A 17,436-nucleotide genomic window follows, 5' to 3' on the forward strand; every position below is an offset into this window, starting at 1 on the left:
AAAGGATGACCAACACAAACTGATCAGCAACAGATGAGCTATCGTCTCTGACTTTACATCTACAAGGTGGACCGACAAGGTAGGAGTGTCTAATAGAGTGGACAGTGAGTGGACACAGTGTTCCAAAATGTAAAGAAAACAACAAAAATGGAGATACGAGGTTTTCTTCCAACAACAGCGATATGTTGAAGTTATAAAGAATGTTCAGCCTGGAATGAGGCAGCCAATCAAAACAAAGCTCATTTACACATATTAGTCTTAAAGGCACAGCAACAAAAACAGTCTAAGTCTAAGACATAGATGGTATAAAATAAAAGATGTCTGTGTTTGGCACATGAAACCACACAAACATCATAACCGGACCTCAGTAGGAAGAATAAAGTGTAAAAATGTATGATATGGGCCCTTTAAAGGATGATTTCCTGCCCTGACTGTAGTTTATAAAGGCTGACGTTCTTGATGTTCTGCCGTCTTCGCTAAATCACTTTAGCGTGTTGAATTATTGATGGAGATGAGGAGAGGAGAGTCACGCTCAGCCCTTCTTACAGTCTGTAACTGCTGCTCTTCTCTCATGTCAGACATGAGAGAGTTTCCTGCGGGTGCTGATACGGCCGAGTCTGTGCCTATAATAGTCCAGTCCAGCTTTTCCTGAATTTCTCCCACTGCTAGATGGTCAGTTCCTGTCATTGTTGGGCTCCTCAGTGATGTGTTGGTGCAGCACGGAGCAGCAGAACATCTGATTTGTCAGATCATATCAGTAATAATATTAACTCTGAAAGAGGAACTGTGCTGGCCTCATCCATGGACATGCATTTACAATAACAGCGCTTTAGTTTCATGTTTCTGGAGAACTTGCTCGATCCACACACACTAATTGCAGTGAGTCAGCACTGAATCTGATAGAACGTAACGATTAAAGGGTCGATATCAAAAACAGTTGCATATCGTAACAGATGCAGTACGTAAACATTGTTTACATGCATTGTTTTAACAAACTGTTCACTTCTCATGACATACTGTCAATTTAATCTAAACTATGCTGGAAGAAGGACCTGTTTTGAATTCATTATAGTTGTGATATCAAATCCCACACATGCACCATACAGCACTTTAGTCCCGCCCATTCAGCCTACAGCAATGTAGCCCCGCCCATTCAGCCTACATCAATTTAGCCCTGCCGATTAGGCCTACAGCAGTTCAGCCCCACCCATTCAGCCTACAGCAATTTAGCCCTGCCGATTAGGCCTACAGCAGTTCAGCCCCACCCATTCAGCCTACAGCAATTTAGCCCTGCCGATTAGGCCTACAGCAGTTCAGCCCCACCCATTCAGCCTACAGCAGTTTAGCCCGCCCATTCGACCTACAGCAGTTTAGCCCCGCCCATTCGACCTACAGCAGTTTAGCCCCGCCCACTCGACCTACAGCAGTTTAGCCCCACCCATTCAGCCTATAGCATCAGTAACAAAAATGACCTGTTTAATTGTAAGTGATAAAGAGAGGCTGGAAAAATACTGAACTCTTACTCACTCTCTGTCTCTCTCTCCCTCTCTCTCTCACTCTGTTTTCCAGGAAAAGAGGAAGCGACAGGCTGAGATAGAGAATAAAAGGAGACAGCTGGAGGACGACCGCAGACAGCTACAACACCTCAAGGTAGTACAATAAATGATGTTTTTTTTTTTTTTTGCTGTGCTGGTGGTCTCTGTTCAGGTGGGCCTGATTTAGAGATACCTGACCTGAAGAAAGCCCACAACGATCATCAGCGACAACAGAAGCATTTCATCTGAATGATTTCTGACTAGTCGTTCATGGAGACGAGTGGAGAAACTGTGCGGAAAGTTCAGATTCTAAACTTTCACTCCAAACCACAAAAGAGGAGATATTTTATTATGATATGAAATCGATGAAAACTTATTGTTGTGTAACAGAAAAGGCCTGAAGTTCAGCTTTGATCCATACAGAATGTAAATAAAATGTAAATATAATTCATTATTAAACACAACATGAAAGTGATTATACACAGAACTGTGTGAGTTAAGTACAAGATATAAAACGATCCAGAAAAATGTGACTCCTACTAGAGTGTGACACGGTACTAGCGGTCCATCCATCCATCCATTTTCTAAGCCGCTTCTCCGTCAGGGTCGCGGGGGGGTGCTGGAGCCTATCCCAGCAGTCGGTACTAGAGGTCTACACACTTAATATCTTGCGGTGCAGGACTCATTTTCAGTGTGTTGTGGGTGGGTAACCAGGCCACGGCAGCGGGAGCGGAATGAAGCACACATGAAGAGAAAAATTTGTGAATAGCCTAAATAAAGTACATTGTTGGGGGGTCATATATAAACAATAGCCACGTTTACATGCAGCCTAATCATCCGTTAATAATCCGACTAATAGCTTAATGGGAATAGCCTCGTCTGATTGAGGCCATTCAGAATACAGTCTCTATCCGACTGAATGAGGTGGGTAATCGTGTAAATAATCCGTTAAATAGAAAAATAATATCCGTGAAAACGCCTGTATTTGATTACATTCCCTAACAGAAAGTTTAAGTCAGCTCTGCATGTGTGTCGCGTCATCATGAGAGTTCATACCGTTCAACACGGCGGAGCAGAAACTGGTCTGCAGAGGAGATGGATTTTATGCTCTGATCTTTAAAAGACGGCAGTGGGCTGGACGTCCAGCTTATGTGTCTCAGAATACGACGTCTTCCTCTCGGCCTTCTTTAATAAGGACATGTGAAGGACGTTTTCCTGAGTTTTGACATCATTTTAAAGCAGTTAAAAACACAAGCACTGCTCACTGCTGCTCATCTCACTCTGACTGGACTCACGTGATGCTGGTTGTCATGGTAACGTCTACACTAAGTGTTTCTCAGCACATACACATCCTTTTCAATCGGATTACTTGTAGTGAGCACGTAAACAAAGATGTTCCGTCAGATTAATAAGGTGAGAATAAGCAGCTCAGTCTTAGCCTGTAATCGGAATGTATTCAGTTGGATTGGCAAAAATCTTTGCGTGTAAACACAGACACTAAAACAACAGAAATAACAGTAAAACAGTTAAAATGAGTAAGTTGCTCTTAAGTGCTGTGAAGCCGATCACATGAACAATGCGCATTCTTGTAGCTTAGAGACGACAGATCCTTCAGTCTGACAGGCACAGCTGCCCAGCAAAACACAGGATCATAACCGCTCTGTGGTTTAATTCCTTAAACTTTCAGTCTTATTACATGCCAAGACATATTATTCCATAACTGCAATGATTTCAATGCAGACTGGCTGAGCTATTCTTGTTATATAAGTGTGTAATAAAAGTTTGGGTCTGCGGGTGGGCCCCAGCCAGGTAAGGGGTCAATTCTTGCTTTGTGTTTACTGGGAATAAATGGAATTTGGTAAAGTTACTTCACAAAGAGCCTGATGTCCATGACTGCCGTGTTATTTCAGCAGAGATTAATGTATTTGTGATTTGTGACTGTGTCAGATATTGGATGTGAGTTCGCCTTGACTGAACTGCATGGGCAGGAGCGGGACTGAAAAAAAAAACAGTCCTGGGCAACCCTCTACCTGGTAGACCACCAAAACTGCCCCCATCAGATAAACAGCACTTAAAGCTTCCATCTTTGAAAAAGAGGAGAAAACATCCACAGGTGTTTCTGTCCATCCTTCCACTGTGAGAAGACCACTCAGCGCTGTGGGTCTGAAAGGATGTGTAGCTGATCAAGAAGAACCTCACTGAGAAAAGGAGACGGACACATCAAGCAAAGAAGCTGAACAATGGACTGACCACCCCAGAGTCCATACCCCAACACCACTGAATGGGTTTGATCACTTCAGAAAATCATCAAACAGCTTCTAAGACTGAGCTTTGGAGGCGTGTCTGCAGATTCTTTGAGGAGCTGAAAGTGAGGCTCCTGAGAAGAACGGAAGCTGGAATGAAGGGAAAGAGGGACTCAGTGACTGAACACAGCTGAGATTAGATTTAGCTGCTGAGGCTTATGGGTAATTTCTTGTTATTGATTAATTTGGTGAACTGTGGGAAGAGTGTCAAACCAGCAGGTGTCTGTGGGGTTGTTGATGTCATCATTCAGAGGATCATTAGAAGCTCCTGCGATCAGCCTGCCTGGGTGTGTACCGCCTGAAAAATGACTAACCACCCAACCCCCCCACCCCCCTGATCTTTCTATTTAAAGCCCCTCTGTTGAAAGGCGTAACGTGAGAATGATTTTTGTCCATTTTGAAGTCACAGAAAGGGGACGGGGGGGCTCTAACAGCAGCTTCCTGTTTTGAGGGACAGAGAAAAATCTGTATCCTCTCTGAGTGAGCGCTGTGCTGCTATGATAGACCCCAAGCCCCCCACCAATTAGCCCACTGTTTGCGTTTGAAAACACCCATCTCTATTCTCAGAATTCTCACAGCCTGTTCATTTTTGACCCCTGTAGATGTTTCATAACTACTAAACTTACACAGTAGCTTCATAGTAGATCCCTAATAGTTCATAGATACTGAATGATTCATAGTAAACACTCAATAATTCATAGTAGATACTGAATAATTCATAGTGGACACTGAATAATTCATAGTAGATGCTGAATAATTCATAATAGATGCTGAATGATTCATAGTAGATGCTGAATGATTCATAGTAGATGCTGAATGATTCATAGTAGATACATAATGATTCATAGTAGATACTGAATAATTCATAGTAGATGCTGAATAATTCATAGTAGATGCTGAATAATTCATAATAGATGCTGAATAATTCATAGTAGATACTGAATAATTCATAATAGATGCTGAATAATTCATAGTAGATACTGAATGATTCATAGTAGATGCTGAATGATTCATAGTAGATACATAATGATTCATAGTAGATACTGAATAATTCATAGTAGATGCTGAATAATTCATAGTAGATGCTGAATAATTCATAATAGATGCTGAATGATTCATAGTAGATGCTGAATGATTCATAGTAGATGTTGAATGATTCATAGTAGATACTGAATAATTCATAATAGATGCTGAATGATTCATAGTAGATACATAATGATTCATAGTAGATACTGAATAATTCATAGTAGATGCTGAATAATTCATAGTAGATGCTGAATGATTCATAATAGATGCTGAATAATTCATAATAGATGCTGAATGATTCATATGATTTCAGGTTAATTGTTGTGAGCTGGCTGAGTTTTCAGTGCTTCAGAGAGTCAGAGTGAGTGGGCCTTCAGGCATGCCGTTAGCACTATGCTAACTCCTTGTTCCTTTACTTATTGCTACATTAGCCTCATAGCTCCAGTGCTAAAAGAAGCAAATGGCACACACCAGGCATGTCTTTGCTGAGCATTTAGGGAAGTTTGATGTGAAAATATCACCGTGAATTAGCTTTATTGGCACAGTTTGAGTTTGTATGATGGTAATTTTTTCTAGTGTTTGCTGTTAGCTACATTAGAGATATTAGCTAATATCCTAGCTGCAGCGCAGGACTAGAGAAGCAGACACAATGTGTAAAATGTGCTGAATTTTGCTGAAGTAGTCCTGTAAAGCGCGAAACAGAGGGGCACTGAGAATAGCTCCTGTTCATATTCATGCATGTTTGTGCTGTTTGACTGGCCGTAAAAGCCGATAGCTTTGTTTTTGGGCCGACGGTCGGGTGTAATCTGTTGGTTTTTACCTGCTATTGTCTTTTGTCTGAGAGCTGTTTTTCTCTGTGTTTCCTACTGAGCACGCTCAGATCCTTTATCCCTGCTCCCCAGCCCCCTCTGGACCACCAGGGCACTGTGTGTGTGTGTGGGTGTGAACGTGTGGTGATGTCAGAGTTACAATCTGTGTGCCAGAAATGGAGAGCAGGGCGGGGGTCGGAGAGAAGAAGAGAGAGAGAGAAAGAGAAAGGGAGAGTGGGACTGAGTGAGTGACACAGAGAGATGGAGATCGAGACAGAGAGTGAGAGAGAAAAGAAAAAAAGAGAGGGAGAGAGGTCTGTGGTGTATCCAGTCACTGATAAATTGTTTGTGTGTGTCTCTGTGTGTGTGTGTGTTTGTGTGTGTGTGTGTATCTGTGTGTGTGTCTGTGTCTGTGTGTGTCTCTGTGTGTGTGTGTCTGTTTGTATGTCTGTGTGTTTGTATCTGTGTGTGTGTGTGTGTGTGTCTGTGTGATGAGGTCTGCCGTAGCTCTGATTTATAGTGTGGGGATTGTGTGTGTGTGTGTATGTATCTGTCTGTGTGTGTGTCAGTGTGTGTGTGTCTGTGTGAGTGTGTCTGTGTGTGTTTGTGTGATGAGGTCTGCCGTAGCTCTGATTTACAGTGTGGGGATTGTGTGTGTTTGTATCTGTATGTGTGTCTGTCTGTGTGTCTGTCTGAGTGGTGTGTGTGTGTGTGTGTGTGTGTGTGTGCATGTGTGAGACGAGATCTGCCATAGCTCTGGTTACAGTGTGGGGATTGGGGGGGGGGGGGGGGTTGTGTATTGATCCAGTGCAGCAGTGAACTGTGACTAGTAGAGTTAGACTTTCTGTTCAGGCCATAAATGTCAAAAAACAAGAAAAAACGCCTCCGCAGTAATGCTACTTTCTGCTAGCACCCTTATGGGATTTCTAATAGTACATTAGCTCTAACCTAAGATGGTGCACATGAACCTTTTTCCAGATTAAACACAGACATTCAAACCTTGATTTACCTGAAGCTTTATGAGTTTATATGTAGCAGTTTTACAGTGGACTTTAAGTAAAGAGCTGTCGCCGCTGTTTTCCATTCCTAACAACTAACCGAGACACTTCTTAGGCTTTGGCTTGTGTTCACAGTCTAGTTCACTACAACTTCCAGGACGACTAGAGTGATCTTTTTTTAGTCTCAAAGCATTGATTCCTCTGTAACATCCTAAATATGTTGGTACTTAATCAGGTATGTAAGGCCTTGAGTTCAGCTCCTGAAGTCAAAACCAATGGGAGAACTCAATTGGCTGTATCTGCTTAGATACCACTGAGAGAGCAATCCTGATTAATCCTGATTACCCTTTGGTTTTTAATCAAAACTGAACTACATAAAAATGAACTAACATTACAGATGTTTTTTGAACTGTTTCACAGAAATCAGTTAGCCTTCTCAGAAGACCCAGAAGGCTTGCAGAGTTCCCCACTGTTCATGAGAAAGAGAGTGAGGGAGTGAGAAAGGGAGAGAGAGGAAGGAAGGGAGGGAGGAGAGATTTGAGCCATGATGTCATCCAGATGAGGAAGAAATTAAGTTTTCTTTGAATACCCCCTTTTGCTCTGTTCTTCAGTGGTCAGGACCGCATGGACCCTCACAGGGCAGGTACTATTTGGGTGGTGGATCATTCTCAGCACTGCAGTAACACTGATGTGGTGGTGGTGTGTTAGTGTGTGTTGCGCTGGTCTGAGTGGATCAGACACAGTAGTGCTGCTGGAGTTTTTAAACACCTCAGTGTCGCTGCTGGACTGAAAATAGTCCACCAAACAAAAATATCCAGCCAACAGAGTCCTGTGGGCAGCGTCCTGTGACCACTGATGAAGGACCAGAGGATGACCAACACAAACTGTGCAGCAGCAGATGAGCTGTCGTCTCTGACTTTACATCTACAAGGTGAACCGACACGGTAGGAGTGTCTGAGTGGTCAGTGAGTGGACACAGTGTTTAAACACTCCAGCAGCACTGCTGTGTCTGATCCCCTCATACCAGCGCAACACACACTAACACACCACCACCACTTCAGTCTTACTGCAGGTCTGTAGACTCTGCAGAAAGTGGCCGACCTCTGCACACTATGCGCCTCAGCATCTAATTGACTGCATATATGAAATTTAATCATTGACTAGCTGTAGTATTATATCCACTCATTGATGACTATATATAGTGTATCTTTAATAAAAACTCATTGCCAGCGATGTAAATTGGAAACTCTTCACTCTGTGGGGATCGCGTGATCTTCAGGTTCAGGTTCTGAGTTCAAAATAATGTTATTGAATTATTAAAGATAATAAATGCATTCTGATGAAGCTTATTGTGTCCACCCATACAGCTATAACACAAAGCTCTGCTTTATTAATAGACACATCCTTCTTTACAGTCAAATTAGATCAAGTGAGATTAATCACATTTAAGTGTATATTACACTGCTGGCCCTGACTCAAATCATAATAAACTATCTCACGTCTCTGCTCACAGACACCAATGTGTTCAGAATCTGCAATTCCATGCAGTTCCTGCACCTTTTCAAAAGCTGTAAGGCAGAAATAATTCTGAAATGATTTAATCCTAATGTTTCCAATGGTGTTTCTCAGCAGGGAGGAAGCTGATCAGCGTTTGTGTGTGTTTGAGTCACTTTAGCTCATATAGTAGAGTCAGTGTGACCCCGCTGATCCTACACGCAGTGTAGAGAGTGAGACGGCACCTCTCACCCACAGTACAGCAGCTCCACAGCGCCCCCTGTGGAACATCTCTCCGTTTGTTCATTCAGAAACACAGGCGTCCACTCAGCTGGACAGTGAAACATCCTCCTAACCTGCTGACCTCCACTGTGGGGACCTGGGATGTCATGATTAGGCACTGGCTAGTTAAAAGGCCGAATTCAGTGCTGAAGGTCAGTGCTGTCCTCTGAAGAGCGAGCACTGATAAAGGACTGTGGTGAAGGAGTGCTCAGCCCTGATGAGGATGACCCCTTCCCCAAGGTTACCATCGGTCCTGACCTGCAGGACTGTCAGGGCCCCCTCCTGGACCGTAAAGAGGAGCTGAGCATGGACCTGAGTTCAGCCTCTGGGAAGCTGCTTTACTCGGCCTGTGTGAAGGTTTTTAATAGACAGAGGCTGGAGAACAGGACCGACACGCCGTGGCGAGATGCTCTGGGTCTCGCTGACGAGGTAAAGCCACAATGGAGAGCACTGTATAAACCACCGTTAACTAAAAGAGTGGCAGATCTACAGTGGAGGGTTTTACATGGAATTGTTTCTGTTAACTCTTTTATTTCTGTTTTAAATCCAGAGGTCACTCCAGGATGCCCTTTTTGTCTTGAGAGGGAAACAGTGTTTCACGGTTTTAGGCTGCGTCCCCATTTTGACATTTTAAAGACTGTTTCTGTCTTTTAATGTGATTTTTACTGCTCATACTTTTATCCTTGGTTTTAAGTATGTCCAGAGAGAGAGGTTCAAGTGAGAGAGGTTCAATTTTATTCTTGGTCAGGCCAAACTGGCAGTGTAAGCGAGTCGGAGAAATCGTGTAGCGCAGGCGGCCGACTCCGATGTAGTACGGACTTTCTCTAGACCGGTCAAATCAAGGATTCTGATTGATTTTAACTACTATAAGTGTCTGTCTGACCTGTAGATGTTTAAAGCGGTGTGGTGTTGCAGGGAGGCAGTGTGCTCAGTTTTAGATGATGAACTTGATTTTATTTAATGCAAAGTGAATTGTACTTTTATGTATTTACTTTTTTATCTATTATTTATTAAGAGAACTGTTTGTTTATATGTGCTGGTTTAAGGGCTGGGAGGCCTGAAGTGACTTTTACACACTGTACTGCAATAAAGTCTCTCTCTCTTTCTTTCTTTCTCTCTCTCTCTTTCCCCTTTCTCTCCCTCTCTCTTTCCCTCCCCCCTCTCTCTTTCTTTTTCTTTCTCTCTTTTTTTCCCCCTTTCTCTCACTTTTTCTCTTGCGCGCTCTCTTTCTCTCACTTTCTTTCTTTCTTTCTTTCTTTCTTTCGCTCTCTCTCTCTCTCTCCCTCCCTCTCTCTCTCTCTCTCTCTGTCTCTCTCTCTCTCTCTCACTGTGGTCAGGTAATCAGCTACTCTGTACTGCGTTTTAGGGCCAAACACTGTGTTTTACTCTGTGAGTTTGACTCCGTTTATGTCTGTATTGATTTTAAGTTTTTGGAAACTGCCAGTTTGACTTTTATGTTAATGAGCACCTTTTTTTCTGCTAGTCTTAGTTTTATTGATGATTTCAGCGAACTTTAATAACCCCTCTCAGAACTGCTTACCATGGTCTAGAACTGATAGGACATCAAACTTTCTACACAGTATTGCGGAGCAGGAGCTCCTGACAGGAAGCTGCGCTGGACCCGGCGCCGGCCGTAGTGCCTCACTCTGCAGATATGTGCCTGTGGTGCATTAGCCGAATACCTAAAGTCAGACGCTAATGGACGACTAATGGTCATGTGCTAGCGTCGTCATAAGAGCTGATGAATGACCTTGATGGCTGGAGATGGTGGACATCAGGCCATTAGACCGGGCTGCTCCTCAGAGTCCTCCACAGGGAGGTTGGAGATCCGTCGTGCTAGATATGCTCTCCGTCTGACTTTCAAGACCTCTCATGATGCTGTTGTTGTGGTCTCTTAAAAATATGGTTGTTCACAGGTTCTTCAGTAAAGAGAATAGTTCTATATAAAAACGTGAACACTCAAAGAACCATTTGCATGCCTAAATGGTTCTTTCTATGCTAAAATGGTTCTTCAGAATGATGGAGAATGTGTTGTAAATGGTTCTCTGTAGCACCAAAAAATACAGTGTCAAACTAGAAGAACGCTTTTTGGTGCTACATAGAACCCAATTCAAAAAGGTACTATATAGAACCATCTAGAGCACAATCTCCATCAATCTGAAGAATCATTAAGCATGCAAATGTTTTTTTTGAGTGTCCATGGTTCTATATATAACCATTGTCTTTACTAAAGAACCCCTGAAGAACCATCTCTGTCAAGAATGTAGTCATATAACCTTTTTTGGAAACATGTATACTCTTAAAGGGCCTTTCCCTTTAAGAAAATCCTGTATTTTTCCTTCTTATGTTCTTCTTATATCATTTGTGTGATTTTATTTACCAGAAACAGTCATAATTAACTTAAACCTGGTGACTTTCCAGGTTCTCTTTATACCTTAGAATTAAACAGTCCGTTATGGTTACTGCGCCTTTAAGACCAATATATGTAAATGAGCTCTGTTCTGATTGGCTGCTCATATTTTTGTCTTAATTTAAAAATAAATAAATAAATAAAGCAGACCAGGCTGAAACACTCCTTATAACTTCAGTACGAGTGGGCGGGGCTAAACCGCTGTTCAGCTAAATAAGTACATTTTTGTGACATCACAAAAACAGGCTGTTTTGCTGTGTATTTCCGTATATACATTCAGCTTTCCATGATACCGTTAACATAAAGTTTCCTAAATGGTTTTAGGGAAAATGTTCTAGGAAAAATGTATGTAGAGGTTCCTTAAACTGAAAAAGGTTCTCATGCATCTCATTTACAAAAATGGTTGCTTAAAGAAATGTCAGTGTCTGGATAAGAGTGTGTGCGTTTGCGTGCTTGTGTGTGTGTTTGTGTGTGTTGTGCGGCAACGCTGAATCCACCCTGCTCTCTCTCTCTGAACAGTCTAAAGCACTGAGGGAGCGATGGCTGCTGGACGGAGCGCCCTCCAGTGGAGAGAATGAAGTTCAGAAGCAGCTGGAGGAGGATGAGGCCAAAACCAAACAGCTGGAGAAAACTATCCTCAGGTCAGCGCTGACTGCAGCAGCTTTCACTTCACATTACAGTGAAATATATTCTCTTCACTGTGACACCTCAGAGCGTCCTCGTGAAGGTGCACTGATTTAGAATGACATATAATGAAGTTTACACTTGTTTATGGCCAAAAAAAAGATTTCATTACATATTGAATTGTTTTCTAAAAACTTGTTACCGACAGTAGTTATTCAGTATCTACTGTTAATTATTAAGTATCTACTGTTAATTTTTCAGTATCTACTGCAATTTATTCAGTGTCTACTCTAAATTATCCAGTGTCTACTGTAAATTATTCAGTATCTGTGAATTATTCAACATCTGCTATAAATTATTCAGTATCTACTATGAATTATTCAGTATCTACTGTAAATTATTCAGTATCTACTGTAAATTATTCAGTATCTACTATAAATTATCTAGTATCTACTGTGAAACTAATATTTATGTTCTAGTTATGAAAATGTTTCATTTTTGGAAAAAGATTTCAGGGTTGAAAAACGATCAGAACTGTGTTGAGGTTTCTCAGCTCGTCCTTGTTGGTTTCTCCTCTTTGGTTACGGAGCTGAACCATAATCAGATCTGTTTAGAGGAGGGGGAGGATGTGTCAGATACAATCAGTTAATCTCCTCCAGCGAATCAGAAGACCACAGAGGCGTGACGGGGCAGAGCTGTTCATGGAGAACGCTGTCCATCAGATCCAGCCTACTCAATTTCACAGCGAGCCTACGGCAGGTCCAGCCTACCGGCCTGGAAATGAAAACATTAATATCACATTATCTTTTTAGTAGAGGAGGGAAAGATGCCCCTTTAAGAACAGCACACTGTAAAATGATGCCATATTTATGCATGAGTTCAACATGTGCAGGATGATGAAGCGTAAACTGGAACTGCAGGGGCGACATGTCACACTGTGTGGGGACAGAAGCTGCTAAAGGGGAAATCTAGCATTGATCTTTACAGGATGACAATTTAAAGAAAGCAATAACATTCAACGTTTAATTGATGAACATAAATTGTGTGGATTCTAATAATATATCGCCGTTGTCAGAACAAAACCTTGCATCTCCAAATTGGTAACTTTACAGGAAACGGAAAAAACTTGCATTAACTTCAATGTAAGTCAATGGAGCCAGACATTTTTACCCATAATTTTGGGACATTTCTTTTGGTCCATTCGTCGTGAAATTTACACATAATGTAAAGGGTATCAGACCTTTTCAGATTATGCCAAAAACTGAAAAACGACAAAAATGGAGATCTGAGGTTTTGTCCTGACCACTCACCGCCCACTTTATTAGGTACACTGTGGCCAGTGAGTGTATATAATGTAATTCTGCCTAACTGCAAAATTTGCATATCATTGCTGTAAAAAGAAAGCGAAGTATCTCCAAAGTAGTAATTTTACAGGAATAGGCAAAAACACTCTTACCTTTCAATGTAAGTCAACGTAAGGAGAGAACACTTTACTGTAGGGTGCTCCTTATGAGGCTACATGACACCTACATAAGGTTGTCCTGACATCAGACATAACCCTGCATAATTGTTCATAAATGCCTGTTACAACAGGCATCATCTGTCATAAAGGCTGCTTTAGTTGACGTTGATCAGAATTGGCCAATTTAACATTTATAGTGTATTATGCATGTTGGAATAAGCACTAATAAACAGGGTTATGTCATTTATCATGTCAAGCTTAATGTAGGTGTCATGTAGCCTTATGAACAGTGCACTACAGTAAAGCATTACCGAGATTTCATTACAGCTTCTTACTTAAACACTTTTTTCCCTCAAAACCAAGTTAATCACTCTGTTCATACCCACCATTCAGACAATTATCAGACATTTAAATGAAGGTTACAATCAAAACGGCCATTAATTATGGGAGGCAAATCCAGCCAAACAGGAAATGAAAATGAAAACAATAAAATGTAAATGCAAGCCTCTTTTTGCCATTTCTTTTTCCAAACATCTGTGCAAGTAAACTGCCAAAATTGAAAATGAAATGCCTTCATTTGCTATTTCATTTTTCACATGAGCACGAGCCGTTTGTGGCAAAAATAAAAATAAATTGAAAACGCCTCTTTGTCATTTCATTTTAGTCGTTATTCTGGTTTTTCACGGCCAATTCTAAAATGAAAAAGCTAACAGACAAAACACAAACTTCACTTTGGCTTTTCTTCATGAAACACAGAATACGCATCAAAACTAAAATCAAAACGCAAAGTTTTCTTTCTTATTTCTTTTTCATAGCGATCGGCTGCAAATCTGACAAAATAAAATGAAAATGCAAAACGGATAAATCAACAGCAAAGTGCCAGTTCGTAATTCTGTTTTCGGCGCTGACGCACTTTAACTGTCAGGATTAGGATTATTTTGGCAGGATACTTGTGCAGATGTTTGGAAAAAATGGCAAATACATTTTGCATTTACATTTTATTGTTTTCATTTTCATTTCCTGTTTGGCTGGATTTGCCTCCCATAATTAAGTACTTCATTTTTAAGGAGATGTTTCTAAGGAGATTATGTTTGCATAAGGAAGAAGAAAGTCAAAGTGGAAAAATGAAAGCATTTCCAAAACTGGTGTCCAAAAACTGATTAAAGCTCCAGAGAAAATGTTCCTCCTAACAACCACCTGGAAGAGCTGGTCGACCCCAAAACTGCCCCATCAGATAAACAGCACTTAAAGCTTTGATCTCTGAGAGAAGAGAAAATCAAGCTGCTTCAGATCTGAAAACCTCCACAGGTGTTTCTGTCCATCCTTCCACTGTGAGAAGACCACTCAGCACTGTGGGTCTGAAAGGACATGTAGCTGATCAAGAAGAACCTCACTGAGAAAAGGAGGCGGACACATCAAACAAAGAAGCTGAACTGAATGAATGGAATGAAGGGAAAGAGGGACTCACTGACCACTGAATAACTTGTGCTTAATGGCCGTTTTGATGAAACCGAATGAAGGGTGGTCTCTGACTTTTGAACAGTCCTGTATAAGGGCTGCTGGGTTGTAAGGGACGAGTCTCCATCAGTGTAATGATGTGTTTTGCTAGGCTGGAGCAGGAGATCGAGGAGCTGGAGACCGGAGTTCCTGCCAAACCCACCGCAGACAAACAGGACGTAAGAGCTGCTGAGTTACTCTACACAGACATTACGGAGGAGAAACGCTGACGGGGCTGAAAGAGCGTGAAAGCTAAGAGATACGGATTGTTTACCTGCTGGGTTTCATTCACTGTTAGAAACATCATTGATCTTCATTCAGCTTTTCTTTAAAACTGCAGCCACACTTTATTCTGAGTGACCTGTGTAACAAACACACACTCAACACACTCAGAGTAACAACATATGAGGGTTAGGATTAGGGCCAGGGTGGGGATTAGGATTAGGTTTTGGGTTGAGGTTAAGGTTAGGGTTAGGATTAGGGCCAGGGTGAGGATTAGAATTAGGTTTTGGGTTTAGATTAAGGTTAGGGTTAGGATTAGGGCCAGGGTGAGGATTAGAATTAGGTTTTGGGTTTAGATTAAGGTTAGGATTAGGACCATGGTGGGAATTAGAATTAGGTTTTGGGTTGAAGTTAAGGTTAAGGTTAGGATTAGGGCCAGAGTGAGGGTTAGGATTAGGTTTTGGGTTGAGGTTAAAATTAGAGTTAGGATTAGGACCAGGGTTGGGATTAGGTTTTGGGTTGAGGTTAAGGTTAGGGTTAGGATTAGGGTCAGGGTGAGGGTTAGGATTAGGTTTTGGGTTGAGGTTAAGGTTAGGGTTAGGATTAGGGCCAGGGTTAAGTTTAGGGTTAGGATTAGGGCCAGGGTGAGGATTAGGGCCAGGGTTAAGTTTAGGGTTAGGATTAAGGCCAGGGTTAGGATTAGGTGTTGAGTAAGGGTGGTAAGGTTAGGTTTTGGGTAATGGAAGTAACATATTAACAACATGTCTATTTAATGTCAACAGAACATTTATTATTATAAGATATTTACGTCAGTGTATTCAGACGCTTCACTGCTGCCTCTTCACTGATATGTTGTTGATGTTTTCCTGATACTCTGTTAAGAGTTTATTAATCATCTACAAAGAACCACTTCAAATAAAATAATGCTAAGTCTAGACTCGATGGAAGTGTGAAGTGAATGAATGAAAAAGTCTTTTCTGTTCTTTTTCAGACGCCTGATGGTCCTGGGAAAGGTAAGAATTAAGCACTGCACCCACAGTCCAACTCAGTCCAACCCAGGCGAAAGCAAAAGCTGACAGCAGTCGATCAGCTGAGACCTGTTTGGCGACTGAGTCTTGCTCCTTTAGTTTTGGCTCTGGAGCACTGAAAAAAATATCCCCTCGTTTGACCGTCTTTGTGTCTTCTGTCCTGTAGTGGAGAACGGAGTGCACCAGCCCAGCCCTCAAGACACCACCAAGAAAGCAGTAACGGGTATTGAGGCGAAGCTGCAGTGCACCAGCCCAGACGCCGCCATCGAGAACGCCAGCGCCGAGCATCCGGTCACCATGGTGTTCATGGGCTACAAAAACGTGGAGGACGAGACGGAGACCAAGAAGGCCCTCGGCATCGAGGACACGGTGAAGGCCGAGTTCGTGGTCATCGAGGACGGAGAGAGTAAAGGAGCGACGGAGGGAGCAAAGGACGACCAGGCGCCGCCGAACGGCACCACGTCCAGCCCCGAGAAAAACCCTGAGGAGAAGAAGAATGAGGAGGCCAAAGAGGAGGAGGCCAAGAAGGAGAAGCAGCCATGCAAGTGTTGCACTGTCATGTGAGCTTTAGCTTCAGCTTCAGCTCTTCACCTCAGACTCTCCTCAAACCGGAAAAACACACAACCCAACCAACAACGTCGCCAGGGAGATCTCGGAAAAAGCGCACAGTGCTGAGCAAAAGTCTTAGGACAGCTAAGAAAACGGTCTAAAATGGTTTAAATCTGGGCAGTGAGCACATTTTTGCCAGTAAAAACATCAGAATAAACACAAATAAACACAAATGCTGTTAAATCAAAAGAAGAATTTCTTTTAAAATGTTTTAAAAAATACAGCAAAATGTAAAAAGTGACTATCTTGTTAAAAAACACTAACATTAGAATATATACAAATAAACACAAATACTGTTAAAATAAAAGAATTTCTTGTTTTAGAAAAATTCTAATGTTAGTGTAAAACCTTTTAAAAATATTAATAAATGATGTAAAATGTAAAAAGTGACCATCACAAAAACAGTGTATATACAATATATACAGCATATACAACAGAACTTTTTTTTGTTGTTTTTAGATGGAAATGATGTAAGGTTTTAATGCCAATGTTGGTAATTACTGTAATTGTGTAAAAACACAATATAAAATTTGAGTAAATATTCAAAATGATAATAAAAAGTATATATAAAGTGACAAGATCTCTTAAACACTGTGACGTTAGAATATTTACAAGTACATATGAATACAGTAAGACATTAAACACCAAAAACATCGTAAAAGCACTGTATAACATTAGAATAAGTTCACAAAAATAATACATTAAAAACGAGTAAAAATAGTAAAAATACTGTAGTAAATTTAAAAGGAGCAGGAATTTCTCATTCTCAAAAAAAACAGTTCAGAATAAATACAAATAAACATCAACACAGAATGAACAAACATTCTTTTTCAAAAAGGAATGAAAATCTTTGCCTGGATTTGTCTGGAAATGTTCAGTCAAACATAAAACGTATTGTAGATTTTTAAATATAATGTATTCTAATATTCGTAATTTTCTGAGCAAATTAAAACTCCCTGCCCAGGTCAGTGACTTTTAACCTTATTTTTCTCAGGTGTCCGAAGACTTTTGCACCGAACTGTGTGTCCTGCACAGTGAACTCACCCGTGAAACGAGCCCACACGGCGTCCAGGTGGGGGCAGAGTGGACGCCGTGTGGGCTCGTCCAGCACTGGTGCTTTCACTGTGTGTATATAAT

The 17,436-nt window shown here is 41.4% G+C and overlaps 1 protein-coding gene across 1 annotated transcript in view; it reads left to right on the forward strand.

The window, feature by feature from the left end:
- The window catches only part of palm1b (paralemmin 1b), a 41,468-nt gene extending 24,933 nt beyond the window's left edge, over positions 1 to 16,535 (forward strand). Inside the window, exons 3-7 of the mRNA XM_017706305.2 lie at positions 1,570 to 1,650; positions 11,377 to 11,498; positions 14,553 to 14,619; positions 15,654 to 15,675; positions 15,857 to 16,535. Of these exons, the coding sequence (XP_017561794.1) occupies positions 1,570 to 1,650; positions 11,377 to 11,498; positions 14,553 to 14,619; positions 15,654 to 15,675; positions 15,857 to 16,254 (690 nt within the window). The 3' untranslated portion in view covers positions 16,255 to 16,535. The remainder of the gene's footprint in view (positions 1 to 1,569; positions 1,651 to 11,376; positions 11,499 to 14,552; positions 14,620 to 15,653; positions 15,676 to 15,856) is intronic.
- Positions 16,536 to 17,436: the final 901 nt, after the last annotated feature.

The sequence above is a fragment of the Pygocentrus nattereri genome, chromosome 17 (genome assembly GCF_015220715.1).
Source record: "Pygocentrus nattereri isolate fPygNat1 chromosome 17, fPygNat1.pri, whole genome shotgun sequence".
NCBI classification, from domain to species: Eukaryota; Metazoa; Chordata; class Actinopteri; order Characiformes; family Serrasalmidae; genus Pygocentrus; species Pygocentrus nattereri.